This window comes from Camelus ferus, chromosome 11 (genome assembly GCF_009834535.1).
Source record: "Camelus ferus isolate YT-003-E chromosome 11, BCGSAC_Cfer_1.0, whole genome shotgun sequence".
Lineage (NCBI taxonomy): Eukaryota > Metazoa > Chordata > Mammalia > Artiodactyla > Camelidae > Camelus > Camelus ferus.
In genome coordinates, this window is record NC_045706.1 from 71,556,610 (window position 1) to 71,579,567 (window position 22,958).

The 22,958-nt window shown below is 44.2% G+C and overlaps 1 protein-coding gene across 2 annotated transcripts in view; it reads left to right on the forward strand.

The window, feature by feature from the left end:
* Positions 1-8,704, forward strand: part of TAF5L (TATA-box binding protein associated factor 5 like) — a 31,979-nt gene extending 23,275 nt beyond the window's left edge. For both annotated transcript variants that reach the window (XM_032491854.1, XM_032491855.1), the window contains exon 5: positions 5,414-8,704. In XM_032491854.1, coding sequence (XP_032347745.1) covers positions 5,414-6,211 — 798 coding nt within the window. In that variant the 3' untranslated portion in view covers positions 6,212-8,704. The remainder of the gene's footprint in view (positions 1-5,413) is intronic.
* The last annotated feature ends 14,254 nt before the right edge of the window (positions 8,705-22,958 follow it).

Here is a 22,958-nt window from a genome sequence, read left to right on the forward strand (position 1 = left end):
TCGGCCTCAGGTTACTTTGGATGGAAAATTCTTTGCACCTAGTTGAAAAATTAATGAGTTAAAAAAAATCACTCGAGCTAATTACCAGCTGCTGATAGGGGTATCAAGAATATTAGATGTAATTAAAAAATAGAAAACAGAAAAAGAAAAGAATATTAGGTGTGCCAGTTAAGCCCTTTCTTACCTCCTCCTGTTTGCTGAGTCACCTTCCAGTTAGTATGGCCTTTGAGTCTTTGTTTCTTACAGCTAAGACGGTATAATTAGAGGATTTTGTTATGATGCATAAAGAGTCTACATTCCAGTCTGCAAACATTGATTTCTAGAGTTCTGTAGTGCCTTCCAAAATGTATTTCATTGCATGTGTATTTGAATTATCAGATTTCTCTTCTCCTTGAGACAGTGCAAGCCCCTTGGGGTTTCTTCACACACAACTGACAGATACTGCCCTCGTCTACTTTTAGTTTTCTGTAAACACAAAAAAAAAATTATTCCTACTGGACCTTATTAGCTTTGATGGTACTGAGTCTGGGGGTTTATTCAAGGCATTAAAAAGTAATATAAAGGAAGATAGCAAAGATAGATGGAAAGAACATTAGGCCAAAATAAAAAACGTTAAGGCTCTATCTACCCTGGTTTCCACTGAAGACCAGCTCTGTGCCTTGTTCTGTGAAGGTTCCCAGGTCATCAGAAGGCATGTATCTGAGGACCCAGAAGTGAAGAGTAATGGGGTGAATTCCAGGAACTAAGAGAAATTAAATCTGGCTAGAGTCGGGCAGGGTAAAACAGGAAGCCATAGGGCGCCGCTGTCTGGGTCAGAGATGGTGGTGGGCCGGGCTCAGTGCTGGCCGGGGAGGGAGCACGGTGCTTGGACCGGTGGATGGACCAGATGAGAGCGCGGGGCCTGGGCCGCTGGAGGGGAGAGGGGGCTGAGGGCAGCACGTGTGTCGCAGGCTGGACATCCACCTCAGCCAAAACAGGATGCCAGGGGAGTGGTTGTTCGGTTTAACTATCTTTCTGGTTTATTTCTCATTATCCATATTGGAAGTCCGTAGTTTCTAGCCTCTGCTTTCCTCAAGAACAGTGTGATTTTGGTTTTGTTTTTTTATTTGTCTGTTTTTAATTTTAGACTAAAGTTGAGATCCTCCTAGTCTGGTTGAGGGGTTTCCATAGCCTCACCCCGACCCCCACCCATTTTGTCATGGCCGTTTGGGGCAGGTTTCTTTTTGGTTTCTGACAAGGAGCATTTGGAGGGGAAGGCAAGATATACATTAGTTGTAGTAGTTGGTTTTTAATGTTTCTTCAGTGAGAATTTGGGGTTTCTGTTTTCCTTGTAGACATCACGATTAAAATCGAGCCTGTTAAATAAAGCAGAGATCCCAAACCCAGATGCCTTAGAAGCCAAGCAGGTGAATGGTGAGGTCACCTGGCTCAGAGATGGAAGGAACTAGGAAAGCACTGAGGAAACCAAATTAGGAAGTCAGGTTTCTGTCTCTGCTTTAATCTTTGTGAAGCAATAACTGTTGCATAACTTAGTGGATAAAACATTTTAACGGTAAATATTTAAAACAGCGGTCATACCCTGCAGTTCCATTCCTACGTGTATAACCAAGAGAGCTGAAGCCCTGCATCCACACATAGACTGGTACATGCATGTTCATGGCAACATTATTCATAATAGCCAAACAGTAGAAACAGCCCAGAGGTCCTTCTGCTGATTAATGGACAAGCAAAATGTGGTGTATCCATACACTGGAATGTTCTTCACCATATAAAGGAATGAAGCTATGTGATACATGAAATATGCCGTAACGTGGATGCACCTTGTAAACGCTGTGCTAAGCCAGAGAAGCCGGTCACAGAGAACCGCGTGTGGTATTTATAGGAAATGTATAGGAAATACTCAGAATAGGCATAACACAGGGACAGAAGGTAGGTGAATGGGGTTGGGGGCCGGGGAGTGGGAAGTGAATGCTACAGGAACAGGCTTTCTTTTTGAGGTGCTGAAAATCTCCTGCACTACCTAGTGGTGAAGATGGCACAAGCCTGTGGATACACTAAAAACCATTGAATTGTACACTTTAAAAAGAGTGAATTTTATCATATGTGAATTGTATTTAAAAAAAAAAACAGTCAAAACCAGTAACCAAAAGCTCTGATGTAAGCATAAAATTTTCTCTATTAATTATGCCACATACAACTGGATATTCAGCCCCTGCCCACAGTGCCTGTGGTCCCCACGGGAAGATGACCGAGATTAGCCTTTGAAATCTGCTCGCTGGCCCCACCGGGGCGCCCCCCGGTGCCAGCAGCCCCTCCCGCTGCTGGAGGCGCTCAGCGTGGAGAGCGAGGCCTGCGATCCCTCCTTTGTTCCACCGGGAATGGAGATAGAAGTGAGGTCCAGCTTTCCCGCTTGTTGACTGGTAACTCTGTGGCTTTTCCATATTCGAGCAGCGTGGCGAAGCCCCGGGTGCCAGACGGAGGATCCGCTCCTCTTCCCAGTTATGTGGGCGGGCGGGCCCACCCCACCCTCATCACTGCCACCCTGCATTCAGCCCCCGTCAGGCCGAGTCCTCCTTCCTCCAGCCTGGTCATCTCTCAGTGTGAATTGCGAAGCCAGTGTTGTCCCTAGTGCTCATTTCTGTCATTGGTGTATAAATCTGCCAGTCACATCTGTGCTGGCCAAGAAGAGTATAACATGAGCCATATATGTAATTTAAATTTTTCTAGTAGTCACATTAAAAGAGTAAAAAGAAATAGGCAGAATGCATTTTAATAATGTGTTTGATGCAATGCCATATGGCCAAAATGTTATTTCAATATATAGGCAATATAAAAAAAGAAATCAATGAAATCTGTTACATTCTCCCTTTTTGTCCCAAGTCTTAGAACCCAGCGTGCCTCTTATACTCACAGCACACGCGTCCCTCCACGCTAACCCGTAGCCCCCTTTTCCATCCTAGTGTGGGCTGCCATCTCCCACAGATAGCAGTGTCTTCGCTTGCTTCCCACCCACCCCCCAAGCCTAGCCATATTTAATTTTTTTCATTTCCACTGGCAGCTAACTGGAGAATAGCCCAGGGCTAAATTTCAGGCCCCCAAAAGTACCCCTGATCTAGCACTGACTGCATTGTGAGCGGGGGCACCTGGAACACCCCATTCCAGAAGCAGATGTCCGCAGCAAGTCAGAGATTTCAGGGATTCCATGGTCTAACGCAGGGTCAGCAGCCTGTAGCACAGAAGACGGTATTTGAAGATCTGTTTATACTTATTTTTGATTCTTTTTAAATTTTTGTTTTCAGCATATTTTATAATGTATAGAACGTCATTATTACATGAATATGCTTTATAAATTAAACATTCCTATTTGGGGTGCATGTGGGGTGCATCCCAAATAGGAACTTCCTGTGGGGTGTTCAGACACTTGTAGGGAGTTTGGGGTGTTGGCCTGGGAGGGAGGAGAGAGAATCTGGGGCTGGGCCTGTGTTCACGTTCAGCTGCTTGCTTGGGGTTTCTGCTCGGCTGTGCAGAGGCCCTTGTGGGACCAGCTTGAGCCACAGAAGAAAACGTGGCCGGGTTATTTTAAGCTGTGGTCCTGGCAAGGGGCTGCTGATGATAGCCAGCAGGAACGTTCTGGTTTCCCCATTTCTTGGTTTATGGAGTCAACCAGGCTCTTTTCCAAAGGCTTCGGACACTCACAGGGACCCCTGGGAAGTGCCAGCCTGACTCATGGCCGCCCCCCTCCCTCCATCTCTGAGCACGCAGTGGTGGTCCCCACTAAGGAGGTGAGGTCCACTCCCACAACGAGTTGCTCCAAACTGAGACTGCTTAAGCCTCAGAGATAGTACTGTGTCCTTCAACCCGCTGGTAACTTTCAAAGGACCTTTGTGTCATCTAGGGTCGTCTTTTGCTCCCACAGTTCTTACATAAACTTTCTGGTGTAGAGCAATGAGTCATTCTTGAAATTTTAAAGTGTTGTTGTAACCTCTTTGGAAGGGAAAATCACTAATATTCTTGGTAACGCTCAGTAGAACCTTAAGCTCCCAAATGCTTATGTATTTTTAATGCTGAGTATCTGGAATAGCCATTTTGAATATTCATGGACATCAGTGTTTATTTTCTCTTAACTTGTCTCAAATATGTGCACTTTGGAGGCATTTGTTTTATTTTGAATTTAATGGTTTTCAAGTAGAAGTTGAAAGGGTGCCCTTTCCCTGTACAGAGGCTCACAGAGATATTTATTTCTAAGCCAGCAAAGCCAGTTCGTTCAAGAAGCTTTATCTTACTCCTTATTCTTCTCGTGTGTAATTAAAACTTTTTCAATGTGTGAATTTCAGGATTGAGACCGCTGTAGTTTTAAGGAGCTTGCCTGTGAGAGAATGAAGGGCAAATGGATTCTGAACACAGAGTGTCCTTGTGGGGACGAGGATGAGGAAGGGGGACTCTCCCCCCACCACCCCCCATACCATGAGGCTTCTTTCCTGTCCCCACACATAGGAATTTACTTCCAAGAATCACAGGAACCACTTGCCTTTGTTTAAAGCAATTCAGAATCCATGCCTTGTTTGTTACTTTGAGAAATATTTGAGGCCCTCCAGAGAATCATGGTTTCGAAACTTTTATTTCTTTTTGGACACCAGGAGTTTATGCCTGGTCATAAGGTGTGAGGCTGACTCATTGATAAGTGTACCTTTCTGGCATAGTGTTAACTCTGTTTAGAATTGAATCTAGGCCCCATTTTTTACCTAATGTGCAATTTGGGGAAAGTTATTTAACTTCTATAGATGTCAGTTTCCTTATCTATAAAATAGTGATAATAATAGAATCTACCTACCTAATAATAGAATCTACCTGCTTCACTCGAGAGAATCAGGAGCATTGATTTTTTTTTTCCCTCTTTGTCGCAACGGACTGGGGCGGTAATTATAGAATCTACCTCACTGTTCTATACACAGTGGAACCTTGAACAACTCTGGGGTTAGGGCCACTGACTGACTACACAGTCGAAATCCGCATATTGACTAAATCTTTTCACATGACATTATCAGAACAAACAGTGAAAGTTACCATAAACTACCTTCTACCTTTTGATCGACTTTTGCAAGTCTTAGGTCATCCTCAACCTAAGAGTAAGGTCCAGTCTTTGCGCTGTAGTAGTAGACTTGCATTTCTGTGTCTTTTGACTTGATAAAGCCTTAGCTGCAGGTGAATTTAAGGGACATGATTTGTTTTTTATTCAATTCTGAACTGTCTTCCTGGGGTCACCCTCAAGGGCAGGGGTGGTTTACTGGGTAGGCGCTCTCTCCCAAGCAGTGTTGGTTCCCCCCCCCCGCCCCCGGACTTCTTGTTTTCCCTGGCAGAGCACTGAACACTCTTTTCTTGTGTGTCTCCTTTTCCCCCTGCCCTCCCCACCCAGGACGATGAGGACGACAGCGCGGGCACAGAGATGAAGGTCCTGCGGGGCCACTGCGGGCCAGTGTACAGCACCAGGTTCCTCGCAGACAGCTCAGGGTTGCTCTCTTGCTCTGAAGACATGTCCATCAGGTACTGGGACCTCGGGAGCTTCACAAACACTGTGCTGTACCGGGGCCACGCCTACCCTGTGTGGGACCTGGACATCAGCCCGCACAGCCTGTACTTCGCCAGCGGGTCCCACGACCGCACGGCCAGGCTCTGGTCGTTTGATCGGACGTACCCGCTGAGAATCTATGCCGGACACCTGGCCGACGTGGACTGTGTCAAGTTCCACCCTAACTCCAACTACTTAGCCACGGGCTCGACCGACAAGACGGTCCGGCTGTGGAGCGCCCAGCAGGGGAACTCGGTGAGGCTCTTCACGGGCCACCGCGGCCCCGTGCTGTCTCTGGCCTTCTCTCCCAACGGTAAGTACCTGGCGTCGGCCGGCGAGGACCAGCGGTTGAAGCTGTGGGACTTGGCCTCGGGGACCCTGTACAAAGAGCTGCGAGGCCACACGGACAACATCACCAGCCTCACCTTCAGCCCGGACAGCAGTCTGATCGCCTCGGCATCCATGGACAACTCGGTGCGCATCTGGGACATCAGGAGCGCCCACTGCAGCGCGCCCGCCGACGGCTCGTCCAGCGAGCTGGTGGGCGTCTACACCGGCCAGACGAGCAACGTGCTCAGCGTGCAGTTCATGGCCTGCAACCTCCTTCTGGTGACTGGAATCACGCAAGAGAATCAGGAGCATTGATTTTTTTTTTCCCTCTTTGTCGCAACAGACTGGGGCGTGCGTAGGGGCTCCAGGTGGCAAGTCTGAGGACAGACTGCAATGGAATCACTGACTGTGAAAGACTCCCCCGCTCCCCCCCCCCGCTCCCCTCACTGACACCCCGCCCTCACTCGTCAGCCTTCACTCAGCCCCGCAGGGTCCAGGGACTTGGGGCGAGGAAGGGCTGCGACGGGGAACCTGAGATCAAGAATCACAAAGATCCCACTGTGTCCCTGCGCGAGCCCCTCCCTGTCTCTGCTCGTCTTCCGAGGAGCCAGGATGCTGCTTGCCTCCCCACCTCCCCGCGTCCCCGGCGCTGCATTTGGTCCAAGGATGTTTGCTCCCACTGGGAGCAGTGCTGCGGGGCCACCGGGTGAAAGGGACTTTATCCGGGAGGAAGGCGTGGGTGGGCACTAGGAAAGGGGGCAGGGTAATCCTGGCAACACGTCTTTCCTTTCCCGTAATTACAGAGAACCAGGATTTTTTTATTATTGTTATTATAATTATAATAATTATTATTATTGAGAAGAGGAAACCTAGCACTGGCAGAGGGGGCCTTCTCTGCTCTCATCTTTCAGGTTTTACTCCTGGCACTGGCTGTGATACTTGGAATTTTGAGGTTCAGGGAATTCAGAGAATTTGGTAGCACAGTGTATGGGAGAAAGGGAACATTTCTGGGTGACAGATCGATCACTCTGGCTGACACGTTTCTCGAAGTGGGTGGGTGGATCTGATTGAGAAAGTCTTGGGCTCTCGCAGTGATGGTGGGAAAGACTCTTTTCATGACTGCATTTCTCTTTAACAGTTCTCTCCCCTGGAAGGACAGATTGTGGTAAAGAAATGAAAATAATTTGAAGTGAAAAGTCAAAAGGTAGAATTAAAAAATGTTGAATTTTCAAATGATTCAGAGGTGTGGCTTTTCCAGTGTTGCTCTCCTGAGATCGTCCCTCCCACCTCCTGCTTCGCAATAGCAGTTTAATGAACACTCTGTGAAACGAATCTTAAGTACGTACACGCGCAGACAGACTATGCTCTGAGGATAAAGCAACTTCTAATTTGTGGGAAAAGGATTAAATATTTCTGTTTTCTGAAAAGAGTTATTTTGTATTTTGTTTTCTATTAAAATGTATTTAGTTTCCAAAAAAAAAAAAAAGTGTTTTGGCATCTCTTTTAAACTGAGGACAGGCGGGTGTGTGGGCTGCTCTAGGGTGACACGCGGCTCCCCGCTCTTCAGGATGACAGCCGGTTATGTAGGCCGGACACGCCCAGGGAGGGCCTCCCGTCTCTTGTACTCTGCTCAGCTGCTTCGAATCGTGATTCCTCGTGACATTCATGTGGAGTCCCAATAGCACCGAATACTTTTTATACCTCCAGGATCGCCAGTTGCTGACCAGAGACGACATGTATTTCCCTATCTGGAGTTATTTAGTGAGATTCTATTTCCAGCTTTTCTTTGAAGACCCCCTTATGAAATCTCCCATGGGCATAAAAACAGTGCTGTTTAATTAACTCAGACTATTTATTGAACAATTCCAGGTAAAGGCCTCATTTCAAAGATTTAAATGATGTAAGAATTTTTTAAATGTACTTTCAAACATAATTTTCAGGGAAGGACACCAAGAAGTATCAGGAAACTAAATAGGAAGACTAGAGTTCTATGCCAAATTTTTTTTTTTTTTTGCGCCTAAGGTACTAATTAACCGGAAATGTTTCTTATTCATAAAAATCCATGTATTTGAGACATTGTAAGGACTCTGGCAGTTTAGTCAGACAACATCACCTTTTGCATGGTCTGCAGGTGAAGCATGAAAGTGTGTTCTCACCTGTAATAAGTGAACTCTTAGGTTTCATTTTGTGGAATATTGCCAGAAACAATCTCTAAATTGGGCTGAATCTTTCTCAAGTGAAAATATCACTGATTTGGGGTGATTTGGGGAAGTTTTTATGTTTGTCTTTTAACGCAGAATTTCTTTGATTAAACACAAAAATGTATTAAGTTGGTCAATCTTCATACTACCAGTGAAATATAATATATACGCTTTGTGATTTCAGTTCAGGCTCTTAATAATCTGCATATTTGACCTTTTTCTTCTGTGAACTAATTTTGATCTGGGGTAACTTAACTTTTTAGAATGCCCCTCACAGCTTCCCGAAAGTCTTAGAAGCGTTTTAAGGGGCATGTATGTCTGTGTCCACAAGGGTGCGGAAGAACACGGTCACAGTCTCCAGTGTGCTTTCTTGCATCGTTTTACTTTACCTCCAGGGCAGTCCTGTGAGGCAGGACTAGGGCTATTACCATTTTGTAGATGAAATAACTAAAACACCCAGAAAAGCCATGTTATCGGTCTGTACCCACCATGGACTAGTCTCAAGTCTTGAATGTGTTACATAAAGGGCGTATATTCAGTATCCTCAAGTTCCAGCTGGAGGGTATAACCCTAAAGATAGAAAAACTTGAAAGAAAAAAAAAAACAATTCCAAAAAGGAAAGATGAATATAAAGTTATTTAACAGGAGTATAGATAGTGCTTAATTCTCTGCCAGAAACCACCCCAAGAGCTTAATGAAAACTAACTCATTTTGTCTCCATTGACAACCCTATGAGTCGTCTCTTTTCTTTCAATTTAATTTTATTTTTTGTTTTGGGGGGAGGTAACTAGGTTTATTTATTTACTTACTTATTTTAATGGAGGGACTGGGAATAGAACCCAGGACCTCGTGTATGCTAAGCACGCACTCTACCACTGAGCTCTACCCTCCCCCTGAGTTAAGTCTCATTTTTATCCCCATTTTACAGATGAGGAATCTGAGGCACTGATGGATGAAGCTGAAGGGTCATCAGTGATAGGTAGTGACTGACGAAGCCAGAATTTGACCTGGAGTAGTCTGGGTCCAGGGTCCACACTCTTACCCAGGCCAATGCCTTCCTCCTTTCCCACAGAGCCAGGTAAAGAGTGACTGAGGTTAGCAATAACGAGATGCCCCTGGCAACAGCTACAAGACTCATGCTTCCCTTTGCCAAATAAATCAGCAGCAACTGCAGGATCAGGAACTGGCAGTGAGAACAAACTTAAAACAATACACGGCTGAAAGAAACTTCAGAATATTCAGTAATTTCAAAGCATGATGATCTGTTTCTGTAATGTGTATAAAGTGGGGGTGCGGGGAACCCAGCTGAAATCTCTTAGACTGGCAGGCTTAGAAAATCTGTAATTTTATTTTATTTTTTAAGGTTTTTTTTTTTAATTGAAGTATAGTTGATTAACAATGTTGTGTTAATTTCTGGTGTACAGCACAGTGATTCATTTATACATATATATATTCCTTTTCATATTCTTTTTCATTTTAAGTCATTATAAGGTATTGAATATATATACTTTGGGGGGCGTGGGGGGCTGGGGGAGGTAATTAGGCTTACTTATTTTTAGAGGAGTTACTGGGGCCTGAACCCAGGACCTCCTGCATGCTAAGCATGCACTCTACTGCTTGAGTTATCCCCTCCCCCTGAAAATCTGTAATTTTAATTTAGCAATAGATTGGCCAAAAGAGAGAGAAAATTAGAATAAAGGAAAGTAATGAATAGAGATAAAACAGGAAATAATTTAAAGCTTTTATATTCAAGAGCCAGCTTTTAAGGATAGCCATGACTAGTAGCTTTTCATTTGTTTTATTTGTGTATTAAAAACGTCTCGGTTGTATAAGAGAAAATCTGCTTCGTATGTAGGCTTCTAAGTTTGACGTTGCCCCGACTGATATTAAGTGTATGGATTAAAATATTAGTCTGTACTTCAACTTGTCTTTCAGTTGCATGTTTTAGAAAAGTGCCCATTATATCCCTGCCCAGCCCACAATAAAAATTCTTCTTATTGACCCCTGGAAATCAGCCAAATGACTCAAACTGCTTTGTGGTCAACAGAAAATCCTCACCGTGGGAATCAGAGGAATGCAAATGTCCCTTGTCAGTTTCACCCATGGAGAGGCAACCACGATGCTCTCCTAGGATTGACTGCGGTTCCTAAAAGAAGTATTTTCATATGAAACATGTGTCTGTTATAATCAGACACTGTGTTAGTCGGGAAGGTGAGCAAACTGATGTAGTCCTGGCTTGAGTTTATAGTTTAGAGACGGAGGCAGGTATCAATTAAATAATGCTCACACACACATATCATTTCAGTCTGTAGTGAGTGCTCTAGTGGGTGCTACGGAAGAGTACCTAGGGATCTAATTTAGGTCAAACATTCAAGGAAGGGCTGCCTGAAGAAGCAATTAAGCCGAGACCTGTAGGGTAAGTAGGAGTTAGCCAGGCAGAGTTCAGGAAAAAATGGTCCAGACCCCCAAATAGGAAAGAACCTGGAACACTCCAGGTCCAGAGGGGCTGAGGCAATGCAAGTGAGAAATGTAACAGCCTGACGTGAGTTTGGGCACCGTCAGGAGTTTGGCTTTGATCCCAGGTGGGAAGGAAGCCACCGAAGGGTGTAGAACAGGGAAGGGACGCAGTCAGTCCAGTTTCCACCCCAGCGTCACCGGCAACAGGAGGGCGTACAGACACCATACTTACAACTGGAATTCACTTCAACATCAGGACAACCAAGCAACATTTACTGAACTCAGGCTACCACACACTGCCAGGCACAGCTGGATGAGCTGCCCTGCAGAGTGGCCCCCAGGGCAGTGAACTCAGAGTGACTTCCAACTAACAGCCAGTAGGACCCGAATCCTGCCAACAGCCACACAAGTGAGCTTGGGTGCAGATCCTGATCTTGCTGGGCAAGCCTTCCACAGGACTGCTCCAGACCGACCTGGGGGTAGAGGCACTCAGCTAAGTGCCAGGGTTCCCAGCTCACACTAGGGTTTGGGCTGGTTTCTTGTGTAGTAATGGATAGCCAGCCCATCTGTCTTACTCCACAGTCTATTCTTTTAGCTGCTGCACTATAGAAAATGAAATAATTACTAATTTAAAAAATTCAGTGGCATCTCTCTGAAACATAGATTGGGAGTATGCGAGGGAGAGCCGGGGGTCAGTTAGCATCACTGCTGTTGCACAGGGGAGAGGTGACGGCGACACGGACCAGAGGGCCACAGGGCAAATGGAGAGAAGTGGACAAATCCAGTGAGTACCTTAGAGGGGGTTTGGCTGGACTTTGTCCTGGGTGGGATGGGGAGAAAAGAAAGGAATTGTGGTGGACCCACATTTCTGGCACAAGAAATTTGGTAGATTGGGTTGTCATCTATCGTGATGGACGTACTAGAGGAAGAGGACGTTTGGGGGAAAAGAGTTCAGCTGAGGACCTCTAAAGTTTGAGTGCTTAAGAGAGAACCACGTGAAGATGTCAGACAGGGCTCAGGAGACGGATAGACAAGTCTCTCTCAGGAGAGAGCTCAGGCCTCGACACGCTGATTCGGGAGCTGTAATTCATTATAGAGCTTTCAGCCACCAGGGACAGAAATACGACTCCAAGTGGTTTTAAAAATTAGGAATTTCATTGGTCCACAGGAAGTCTAGTGGTCAGGCGGGTGTCACGTGCAACTCGCTAAGGGCCTCTGCTCTGCTCTGTAAGCCCACTGCTGCCTGTGGCTGGCTTCATCACAGGCGAGCTTTCCCAAGGCTGCTGGAGCTGTGCCGGCAGCAAGAGCCAGACACCCCCTCGTTCATATCTAGTGGGAATGTGGCCTTAGCTTTGCTCTTACGAGCAAGGGGAAAAAAATTCTAGAAGCCCCATCAAAACTCTTCAATTTGGGTTAGGCTTGCTCACCATTGAACCAGTCTCTGACAAGAGCGAGACCCATTGGCACATCGTTGGAGTGGAAGCCTTGCAAAGAGTTGTGATTGCCAAGGATACAGTGAGAGGAGGTGGGGGCTTAAGCCTATACCTTGAAGTTTTCTGACTTTTATAGGTCAGGAGGGTGAACAGCCAACAAAGCAAGAAAAACAGGGAAGCGCACCGTTCAGAAGCCAAGAGCAGAAAGGACTTCAAAATAGAAGTGATCGGCTGTGCTACAGAGATTTCAGATATGATAAGAATTTGAGAATATCCATTAGATTTGGTGGGGAGATGGCTGGCAATCTTAGCACTAGAAGTCATGGCTGAGTAATAGAAATGGGAAAGAGCATTGAAATTGATTGAAAGTGGAAAGGTAACAGGAAACATGAACACTGCGAAAGTGACACAAACAGCAATGGAGGAAGGACAGAGTTTTTACTACAGTCGATTGGCTATCCATAGGAAAAAATAAAATTAGACCCCTACCTTGCTCTGCACAAAAATCAATTCCAGGTAAGTTAAAGATCTAAATGTGAAAAGCATTTAAAAGAACATTCTCATGACTTTGAGACAGAAATTTCTAAAGAAACAAAAGGCTCTAACCAAAAAAAAAAAAAAAAAAAGTTGATTAAATTTGAAAATACCCAATCATCAAAGGAACTCATGAACAGGCTATGAATGTGAGCAGGTACCTGTAACATGTGAGGGACAGACACACGTGTCTGGAGCCACGCCGTTCAGGAGAATCAGCTGTGTGATGGAAATGTTCTTCAGTCTGTCCTGTCCTATAGAACATTCTGGGAAAATGAAAATATTCTCTAGTTCTGTCCTATAGAATGTTCCTCAAAGACAAAAATGTTTTGCAGCTCTCTGCTGTCCAGTGAGGTAGCTAGTAGCCACCACGTAACTCCTGAGCATTTGAAATATGGTGAGTGTAACGGAGGGGCTAATTTTTTTTTAATTTTATTAATTTCATTGTAACTAACCACGTGAGACTATTGGCTAACATATTAGTCTACAGAATTCTAAAACACATGAAAAAGTCTTACAAATCAGTGAGGAAAAATGCATATAGTCAATGAGGAAGAAACGCAAAAGTCTGAAACACTTCACAAAAGAACCTCAAGTAGCCAAAAAACAAATTAAAAATTACTCATCCTTGTATTCCTCAGGGAAATGCAAATTTAAAACAATCAGATTCCATTCTATACACATCAGACTGAGCACATTGTAAAAGCCTGGCAATGCTAAGTGTCGGTGTGCCGGGACCCTCCTAACACAGATGAAAATGCAGATGAGTGATCTCTTTGGGAAACAACACGGAATTACACAGCAAAATTGGAGAAAGGCCAGCTCTGTTGTCACCAGCAATCCCACCCCGGGTCGAGGATGCACGCTTACATCCTCCAGGATACAGACATGGAACTGCCCATGGCAACAGTGTTCATCATTTCCCAAAGCTGGAGACAAGCGAAATGCCCATGTATAGGAAGGATAAATACGCTGTTGAAGAAGAGTCACAGACGGATAAACCACAGCCAGTCAAATGGACAGATCAGAGCCTCAAGCAATGACGGGGAAGAACTCCACCTTACAGCCGGCACCGAAGAGACAGAAAGACAAATTATTCCTACAGAATGACTCCATTTACACAGCTCAAACACACAAAACAACTGTAGATTTTGGAGTATGTGTTCAAAGACAACCGAACTGTCAAGGGGGCCAGGGCCCTGCTCAGGAGGGGCCGCGAGCCTGCCAGGGATGACTTCGTCACCATGGTGTGCGCTTGAGGACTGTCTGTTACACGGTCCGAGAAGTTTTATTTCGTTATGTTTAAAATGTCTCCAAAGGAGCAAATAGTTGATGAGGGGGTGGGGAGTGGAGCTAGCGTGCAGACGTCTCCTGAGACAGACACTCAAAGGCGGCAGAGACTGACCCATGTAGAAGCAGAATTGTTTGCCTGCTGGTTTGTTCTGGGGTGTTTTAATGAAAGTTCCTAAAGCAAGGGCTTTCAAACCTTTAGACCTCAGCCAACAGTAAAGAATATATTTTATACTGAGACCTCAGATGCATATATATAGGGTTTCATTGAAACTAAGGGTCCATTGATCGTAAGAGGCATTTTTTAAGCTATCATCAAACGATGAAGAATGCTTTCCTATCACTTGTAAGATCTGTTTTATTTTGGGTTTATTTAAAGCACTTTTAGACTTACATCGTTTTATAGCATAAGTGAAATACACGGGTGTGGGTGTTCCTAAGACGTCCTCACCCTGAGCCCAGCTCTTTGAACGAGTCATCAGTACCGACGTTTTCCCCCCTGCCCGCAAATACGCGTTCGGGGATGCTTCTTGGATGAGCACCACCACGGCCCCCAGGAGATCCCTCCAGGCCACTCACAGCCCTTCTGCAGGACTCGATGCTGACACTTTCTTTATCTTGCTCTCAACAGAAGCTTTCAGAAACCAGCCAGGCTCCTTATTCCTCCCTAAATGGTCCTTATATATTTTCCAGGGAGAAAATGATGAGTGGTTGCCATCCTGCAGTCCTAGCACCTGGATGAACAAGCCCCTCCACACATCACAGCTGCCACCTGGCCGAGGGCGGGGAAGGTGCCATCCAGTTGTGAGACCCATTCTCCCCAGGTCTGATTCCAGAAATGTCCAAAAATGGTTTCTTTTTTAAATTACATCATGACTCAATAGAGTATATTTTAAAAATAAATTTCCATGTGTGATATACTGGGAGACCTAATTTTTATTTGTATTTTGTTTTATTTTTTAACTTATTTTATATATATATTTTTTTTGAGATCTAATTTTTAATACTGGTCACAACCGACTAATTAAGCTCATGGCCCACGAGTGAGGCCAGTGCAGGCAGTTTGGACCCAGCTGCTGTGGGGCCCACCTGAACGCTGGTGGCAGGAGCCCAGAGTGGGGAGGGCTGGGGAAGGAGGTCTTGCCGGTGGAGAGGGGGAGGTGGGAAGGTTGGGGTCGTGAGCCGGAGAGGCTGGCCCTTCCTTGGAGAACACAGGTGGGAAGAAGGAAAGGAGAGGGAGTTTGAGGGAAGTTGTAAAGAAAACAAGGAGCTTCTGAACCCATACGATGTCATTTGGTTCCCTGGGATTAATATTTCTGCCTTAGGTCTTGTTGACATCACTCAGCTTTGACAACAGACATGCTGCAGGGAGCCAGTGGCTTAGCCTCTCTGAACTTGAGGTTGTTTTTTCAAAACATGAAGGAAAAAAACAAAGCAAACAAAACCCCAGAGAGGTACACTAATGCTGGCCATTCTGTCTGGATCCAGTCCCAGTGATTCTGATGCCTTCAGCCTGAACTTGAGCCTCCCGGAGCCAAGCGACTTGCTCTCATCTGGTTTCGGTTTCCAAGAGAAGCAATAGGATGCAAAGTCCACTCCCTGCAGCAGTGCAGGTGCAGAATTCTGGGACTTTGAAACACATGTACCTGTAAGAAAGAAATCTGGACTTCAGGGGCTGGGGGGCGAGAAAGGTTATTTCAGTTGGCTTGTTTATTTTGGGCTGGTGCAGGGGTGGAGCCCAGGGTCTGTTTGCAGAATGGAAGGCCAAGACCTTAGAGATAAGTGTGCTGATGAATCCCAGCACCACGGCCAGGGGTACGTTACTTGACTTCTCTGACCCTGCTGGCTCATCCATGAATGTGGACCAAAGGAACTGACGTAGGTAGCGTTTAAGGCAGTTAAGTTTTAATAGTCAAAGGATGCCAGAATATGCACTTAAAAATCGTAAGTGAAAATCTGATATATCTCTTACCAATATCTGGAAAAGCCTAAAAGTTTGCCTAGAGAAGTCAAACTGAAAATCAAAAGGTAACACGAGGTGATGATGATTGTGCTGACAGCTGCAGGGCCCTGTGAATATACGAAACATGACTGGGTTGTGCACTTGAAATGGGTGAATTAAATCTCAATAAAGCTGTTACCAAAAAAACTCAAAAGACAGATTCTGCCTCCAAATGATGTAACTGGCCTGAAATTGGTCCTCAAAGGCCACCTGAATGAGTGAGTAAATGACTGCACAGCAAAGGACAGCAACACAGACACGGGGAAGCCAATGGGCAGGGCCTTGTGTCTTTGAGAAGATTTCAGCTCAACTTCCGGCAGGACATTGAAGGCTGACTACTTCAGTAGAGGGTGGTATTAACAAAAGGCGCCAAGTCCTGTCTGTGGAATTGTTCGTTTCTTTTGCTATTTTTTTTTTATTGAGTTATAGTCAGTTTACAATGTTGTGTCAATTTCTGGTGTACAGCACAATTCTTCAGTCATACATAAATAGACATATATTCATGTTCATGTTCTTTTTCACCGTGAGCTACTACAAGATCTTGTATACATTTCCCTGTGCTATAGGGTATAATTTTGTTTATCTGTTCTATATATAACCTGTCAGTATCTACAAATTTCGAACTCCCAGTCTATCCCTTCCCACCCATCTCCCCACCGGCAACCACAAGTTTGTTTTCTATGTGAATCTGTTTCTGTTTTATATTTAAGTTCATTTGTCTTCTTCTCTTTTTTTTTTTAGATTCCACATATGAGTGATATCATATGGTATTTGTCTTTTTCTTTCTGTCTTACTTCACTTAGAATGAAAATCTCCAGGTCTATCCATGTTGCTGCAAATGGCATTATTTTATTCTTTTTTATGATTGAGTAGTATTCCATTGTATAAATATACCACAACTTCTTTATCCAGTCATCTGTTGATGGAATTTAGGTTGTTCCCATGTCTTGGCTATTGTAAATAATGCTGCTATGAACATTGGGGTGCAAATGCAAAAAGACACCTGCACCCCATTGTTCTTTCACTATTTTTAAATATGGGATTTATGCTTCCTAAAACTGTCTCTTGGTTTTTTCTTTGAAAGGTAATTCTTGATAAACCAATATTCTTGAGTTTATCAATGTTTCTAAGCTTCCCTTTCTTCATAAAATAAAGTTCAAATCCAAATTAACCCACAAATTGATCTGATGGCTCATTGAGTCTGTTGGTAAAATCCTTTGGCCTCTCAGAACAAAACCACAGGCATGTACAACAAAGGGACAGGATACTGCAGTTCCTGCTTAAGCCAAGAAGTAAATAAAACGATCGGGAGAGAGATCAAGCTATAAGTCAGTGCCCAGAAATGCCCTATAGTGAGCTGTACACTTAGTCTATTTCACAACTGTCATCTTTTTAAAAAATATTTTGGGGGACTTTTTCGTCTTTTTATTTGTTCATTTTTTATCATTCCATTTATTTTTAGATTTTTTCGGGGGGTGGGGGTGCTAATTATGTTTATTTGCTTATTGATTTTTAATGGAGGGACTGGGGATTGAGCCCAGGACCTCATGCATGCTAAGCATATGCTCTACCACTGAGCTAGACCCTCCCACCTTCCCAACTGTCATCTTTGTTAAGGGCTAGTTGTGGAAAACAGAGAAGTCAAAATCTGACCGCTTAAATGACAGAAAACTAAAGTCTCCTTAATGAGAAATATTTCTCTGTAATGTTAAACTCTTTCATCCTAAAAAAAAGAATGAGATGACACAACATTGTAAAATGACTATAACTCAATAAAAAAAAGTTAAAAAAAATAAAAGGAACAAATAAAAAAAAAAAACAAAAAGAATGAGAGCCCTAATTCCAGTTTGAGAACGGAATTGAGAATTTACCATCCCCAAAGTTTAGCCCACTCTTTGGAGAGCCAGCTTCACTTCTTATCTTCCTCTCTCTTTTCTCAGCCAGGTCCACCTTGTTTTCAATGCCTTTCCTCTCCTTGCGAAGAGGTCCAAAAACTTGATCAGGCTTGGCGTCTGACTTGAGACTGGGTGAAGATGGGTGGGATCCGCCTGCCTGCGTGCAGAGCCCGGGCTCTGAGAACAGCTCTTCCCCGCGTCCTGAACGATGAAGGCGGGGCCGCCACGGGCTCCCTTCCAGCTGCAGCCAAAGCGCACAGAGGGCCCGCTGACTGCAGCTGGGGATCCTGAAATGGCCTTCTGTTGGGTGCAGAGCCCATCCCAGCCATGATCCAAAGCAGCGCTGTTAAAAGGACCCCTGAGATTTTTCTCGTCAGCTCCTGCCTGGGTCCCCTCTGGCTCTGCTGAGCCCTGAGCAACACAAATAAATTGGAGACAGGCCAGGAGTTAATGTCCCTTCTCCTTTTCTCTATTTTTGGACCTATTCTCTCAGGGCCTTATGCTCTAATGACACAGGTCTTCCAGCCAGTAGTTAGTGCCTTCCTTTTTGAAGGGCCTAGACGGTTTCCCTCGCTCCCCTGTCCTTCCACCTTCTTGTGAGCCACGCAGAGGGTGACTCCCTCGAGGAGAAAAGTAGCTTCCCCCTCTCTCCGCCAGGCATCTCTTCTCTGTGGGCTCCCACAGTGCAGCCGCAGGACCGGCACTTAGGTTACAATCAACGCTAAACCAAAACCAAGCTGACTTTTGGGGGCAAGGTTCTTCTTTTGGTAACTGAGACATTGGGGGTGGGGAAGAGATAAAAGAAGGGAGTAGGTGCTAATAATGAAAGCTACCCCTTATAGAATATTTACTGTGTGCCAGGCCTTGCACTAGGTGCCAGAAACTCCATTCTTTTAACTGGATAGTGACGGTGCACAAAGGGTACCTTCACTGTTCCATTATCAGAGAGGCCTTGGTCACAGCAGGTACTCCATCACTGAACTGAAATGTTTGCTTTCAGGGTGAAGGTCAGCATCGTGTGCTTAAGATCTACCTGCTTCTCGTCAGTACGCGCAACAGCTCAGGAAATCCCTATGAGCAGTAATACCATGGAGCTAATCTATTAACTAAAAGCAAATACCCAAAATACTTGCAGCCGGTCAGCCTGGTGGTGCAGCATAGGGCCCCATCACCGGATGTGGGATCCTGCAGGTTCAAAGAGGATGATGTTAAGTGTGTTCAGGAATTTTAAGACAATGTGAAATATTTCATTACACTCAGCACTATGTTAACTAAGCCCTTTAAATATCCGTAGACGGCACAACCTGGAAGTTATAAAGACTGATATAGGGTGAATATTTTGCACACCCAGATTTGCTCAACTGGTACCTCCATTTTTCAGTTACCCGAGAGGTCAGTCTTGTAACTTGCAGGTACTCAGACACCTGAAATGTTTGCATGTCAGTTGAATTCTAACAAGGTTTGCTAAGCCTGCCCAGTAAGTGGTTTTGTTTTGTTTTTCTTGATAAATGTGTCCAACTGTTCAAGAAATTTCTATGAACATTAATGCCCTGGATCTAGCCTATCAGAGAAAAACAAATTTCCTTTCTCAAACTCAGTGGATTTAAAACAATGCTCAAAATCAAGTTTTATGGCAAATTCCAAAACTTACCTCTTATTTTTGTCACATTAATCATTATCTGACCTGATGACTTGGTCCCACACAAAAGCAGTTTCCTTAATAATTCTTCTACTGCTTGAAAAGCACGTATGTTTATATTGGAAATGTCTGCCACATGTTTCTACCACTTCATATGCCTGGCCCAACCCATGAGGAGATGCCTGACCTCTCCAGGTAAATACAATATGCAGGGCTGACGTATTGCTGGAGGTAAGACCCAGAGATAATTCACGAAAAGATTCAAAGGCCCCATCAGCCCAGTGCCAGGGGTATGGGATACTCACTCAAAGTAAAAGACACGCTGCAACATCACTGCTAAGAGAGACGCCTCCTTGGATCCTGGAGGGACACGTTTCACCCTCAGGACTACCCCTCCAGGCCGTATGCCAGGTGACACAGACGGTCCCCCTTCAAATAGAACCTGGAGCAGAAAGGGGCTCTTCGGCAAGCCCAGGCTCAGGCAAGGCAGTTCTGCTGGGGTCACACGATCCAGCAGATCTGAAGCTAATGGAGGTGATGCCGCGAGTTGGTGGTGGCAAGCACGGGGGAGAGGCAGCTCTGGAACAGGGCCGTCGTCTCCGCGTCTTGAAAAATCACTCCTGATTATGTTACAGGGCTCCGGAAAGGATCGAATGTTGACCGTGGACAGCAAGTGGTCAGGCCTCCAGGACTGCCCATCGTGACTTGCGTTTAGACCCATCAACTCGTAGGATCAGGTGAGCCCAGAGATAACTTAACACAAGATGGTACATCCAGATTGAGCCCCAGCAGGACAGGAGGGGACAGGTGAGCCACGTGAGCAGGTAGCCAGACCCTTTGCCCCCCACCATGGTTGCATCAGTACCCCTCCCGCAACTTACATGAATGGCCATGTGTGGGGGAAGGAGGTGTCCCATACAACCAGCTGAAGCAAGAAGAAAGCACCCAAAGTTGATTAAGGATGGGCTGGCTCAGTGAGAAAATTCAAGCTCAAAAAATGGATGGCAGCTCCGTTGTAACCACAATCAGGCATGACCTTGAAAGAGAGCGGAAAGGGGAAATCTTCCTGATAGGCAGTGTGCCTGGTTATGTTCATCGTGGGAAAGGAAAAGTGGCCTAAGATAAAAATACATATGGACTCATATATATTGAATGATCTGGCTGGCTATTTCAGGGACCTGGATGACCAAGGAGGAGGAGGTCTGGGACGGAGGACCCTTATACGAATGGACATCAGGGTGTGGGCACAGGGTAGGAAGACCTCTGAATGCTGTGCTTAGCAGAAAGCATCCCCCTCAGAAGAGATGCCAGTCAGCCACATAGATAGAATGTCCACAGAGAGAACGACCTCATTCTTCCTGAAGATTGCATGGTCATCTATTGCCTGAATGTACCCCAATTTATTTAACTATGCCATAATGATGAACTGCAATTTCCAGTCTTGCTATTATAAACAATACTGCAGTAAATATCTTTGTATGCAATGATCATTCCACAGATGTAAGAGTATATATGTAGCTTAAATTCCTAGAAGTGACACATCTATTAGAATGGCTAAAATCAAAACATCGACACCACCAAATGCTGACAAGGACGTGCAGCAACAGGAACTCTCATTCATTGCTGGTGTAAATGCAAAATGGTACAGCCACTTTGGAAGGCAGTTTGGCAGTTTCTTACAAAACTAAACAAACTCTTACCATATGATCCAGCAATCTTGCTCTTTTGTGTTTACCCAAAGGAACTGAAAACTATGTGTGCACAAAAACCTGCATATGGATGTTTATAGCAGCTTTATTCATAATTGCGAAAATTTGGAAGCAACTAAGATGTCCTTCACTAGGTGAGTGGATAAATAAACTGCAGTACACCTAGACAATGGAACATGAGTCAATAAGAAAAATAGATGAACTAGGGAGCCATGAAAAGACACAAGGAAACTTAAATGCATTATAAGTGAAATAAGCTTATCTAAAAGGCTATATACCATATGATTCCAACAGTGTTATGTGGAATTCTGGAAAAGGCAAAACTATAGAGACAGTAAAAAGATCAGTGGTTGTCAGGGGTTGGTGGGGAGGGATAACAAAGCACAGGGGATTTTTAAGGCACTGAAAATACTCTCTATGATACTATGATGCTGGATATAGATCATTACGGATTCGTTAAAGCTCACAGAATATACACCAAGAGTGAAACCTAATGTAAACTATGGACTTGGGGTGATAATGATGTGTCAATGTAGGCTCATCTATTGTAACAAATGTGCCACTCTGGTGAGGGATGTTGGGGCATACTGTGCATGTGTGGGAAAGACAGGTATATGGGAAATCTCTGTACTTCCCACTCAGTTTTGCTGTGAACCTAAAACTGCTCTAGAAAAATAAAGTCTATTTTTTAAAATCCTAGAGGTTATACTGCAGGACCAAAGGATATATGCATTTAAAATTTTAATACCTACAACAAGAGCTTTTCAGAAGCAATTCACATCAGCATCAGGTTTACTACATCGTGTCAGTTTCCAGTGTACAGCATACCAGTTCAGTCACACGTGAACATACATATATTCCTTTTCATATTCTTTTTCATTATGGGTTACTACAAGATATTGACTATAGTTCCCTGTGTTATATACAGTATAAACTTGTTGTTTATCTATTTTATAGATTAGTATTTAGTATCTGCAAACCTCAAACTCCCAACTTACCCTTCCCATCCCCTTCTCCCTCTGGTAACCATAAGTTTGTTTTCTATGTCTGTGCATTTGTTTTGTAAATATTCATTAGTGTTTTTTTTTTTATTTTAGATATATATATGATATCATATGGTATTTTTCTTTCTCTTTCTGGCTTATTTCACTTAGAATGGTGATCTCCAGGTTCATCCATATTGCTGCAAATGGCATTATTTTATTCTTTTTTATGGCTGAGTAGTATTCTATTATATAAATACACCACAGCTTCTTTATCCAGTCATCTGTTGATGGACGTTTAGGTTGTTTCCATGTCTTGGCTGTTGTAAATAGTGATGCTATGAATATTGGGGTGCATATATTTTTTGAATTAAGGTTCCCACTGGATATATGCCCAAGAGTGGAATTGCTGGATCATATAGTAAGTCTATTTTCAGTCTTTTGAGGAATCTCTATCCTGTTTTTCATAATGGCTACAACAAACTATATTTCCACCAACAGTGTAGGAGGGTTTCCTCTCCAACATGTATCACTTGTGGACTTTTGAATGATGGCCATTCTGACTGGTGTGAGGTGATACCTCATTGTAGTTTTGATTTGCATTTCTCTGACAACTAGTGCTATTGAGCATTTTTTTTCATGTGCCTGTGGGCCTTTTGTATGTCTTCATTGGAGAATTGCTTGTTTAGGTCTTCTGCCCATTTTTAGATTGGGTTGTTTGTTTTTTTCTTATTAAGTTGTATGAGCTGTTTACATATTCTGGAAATTAAGCCCTTGTCAGTCTCATCTTTTGCAAATTTTTTCTTCCATTCCGTAGGTTGTCTTTTTGTTTTGCTTATGGTTTCCTTTGCTATGCAAAAGCTTATAAGTTTAATTAGGCCCCATTTGTTTATTTTTGCTTTTATTTCCATTGCCTGGG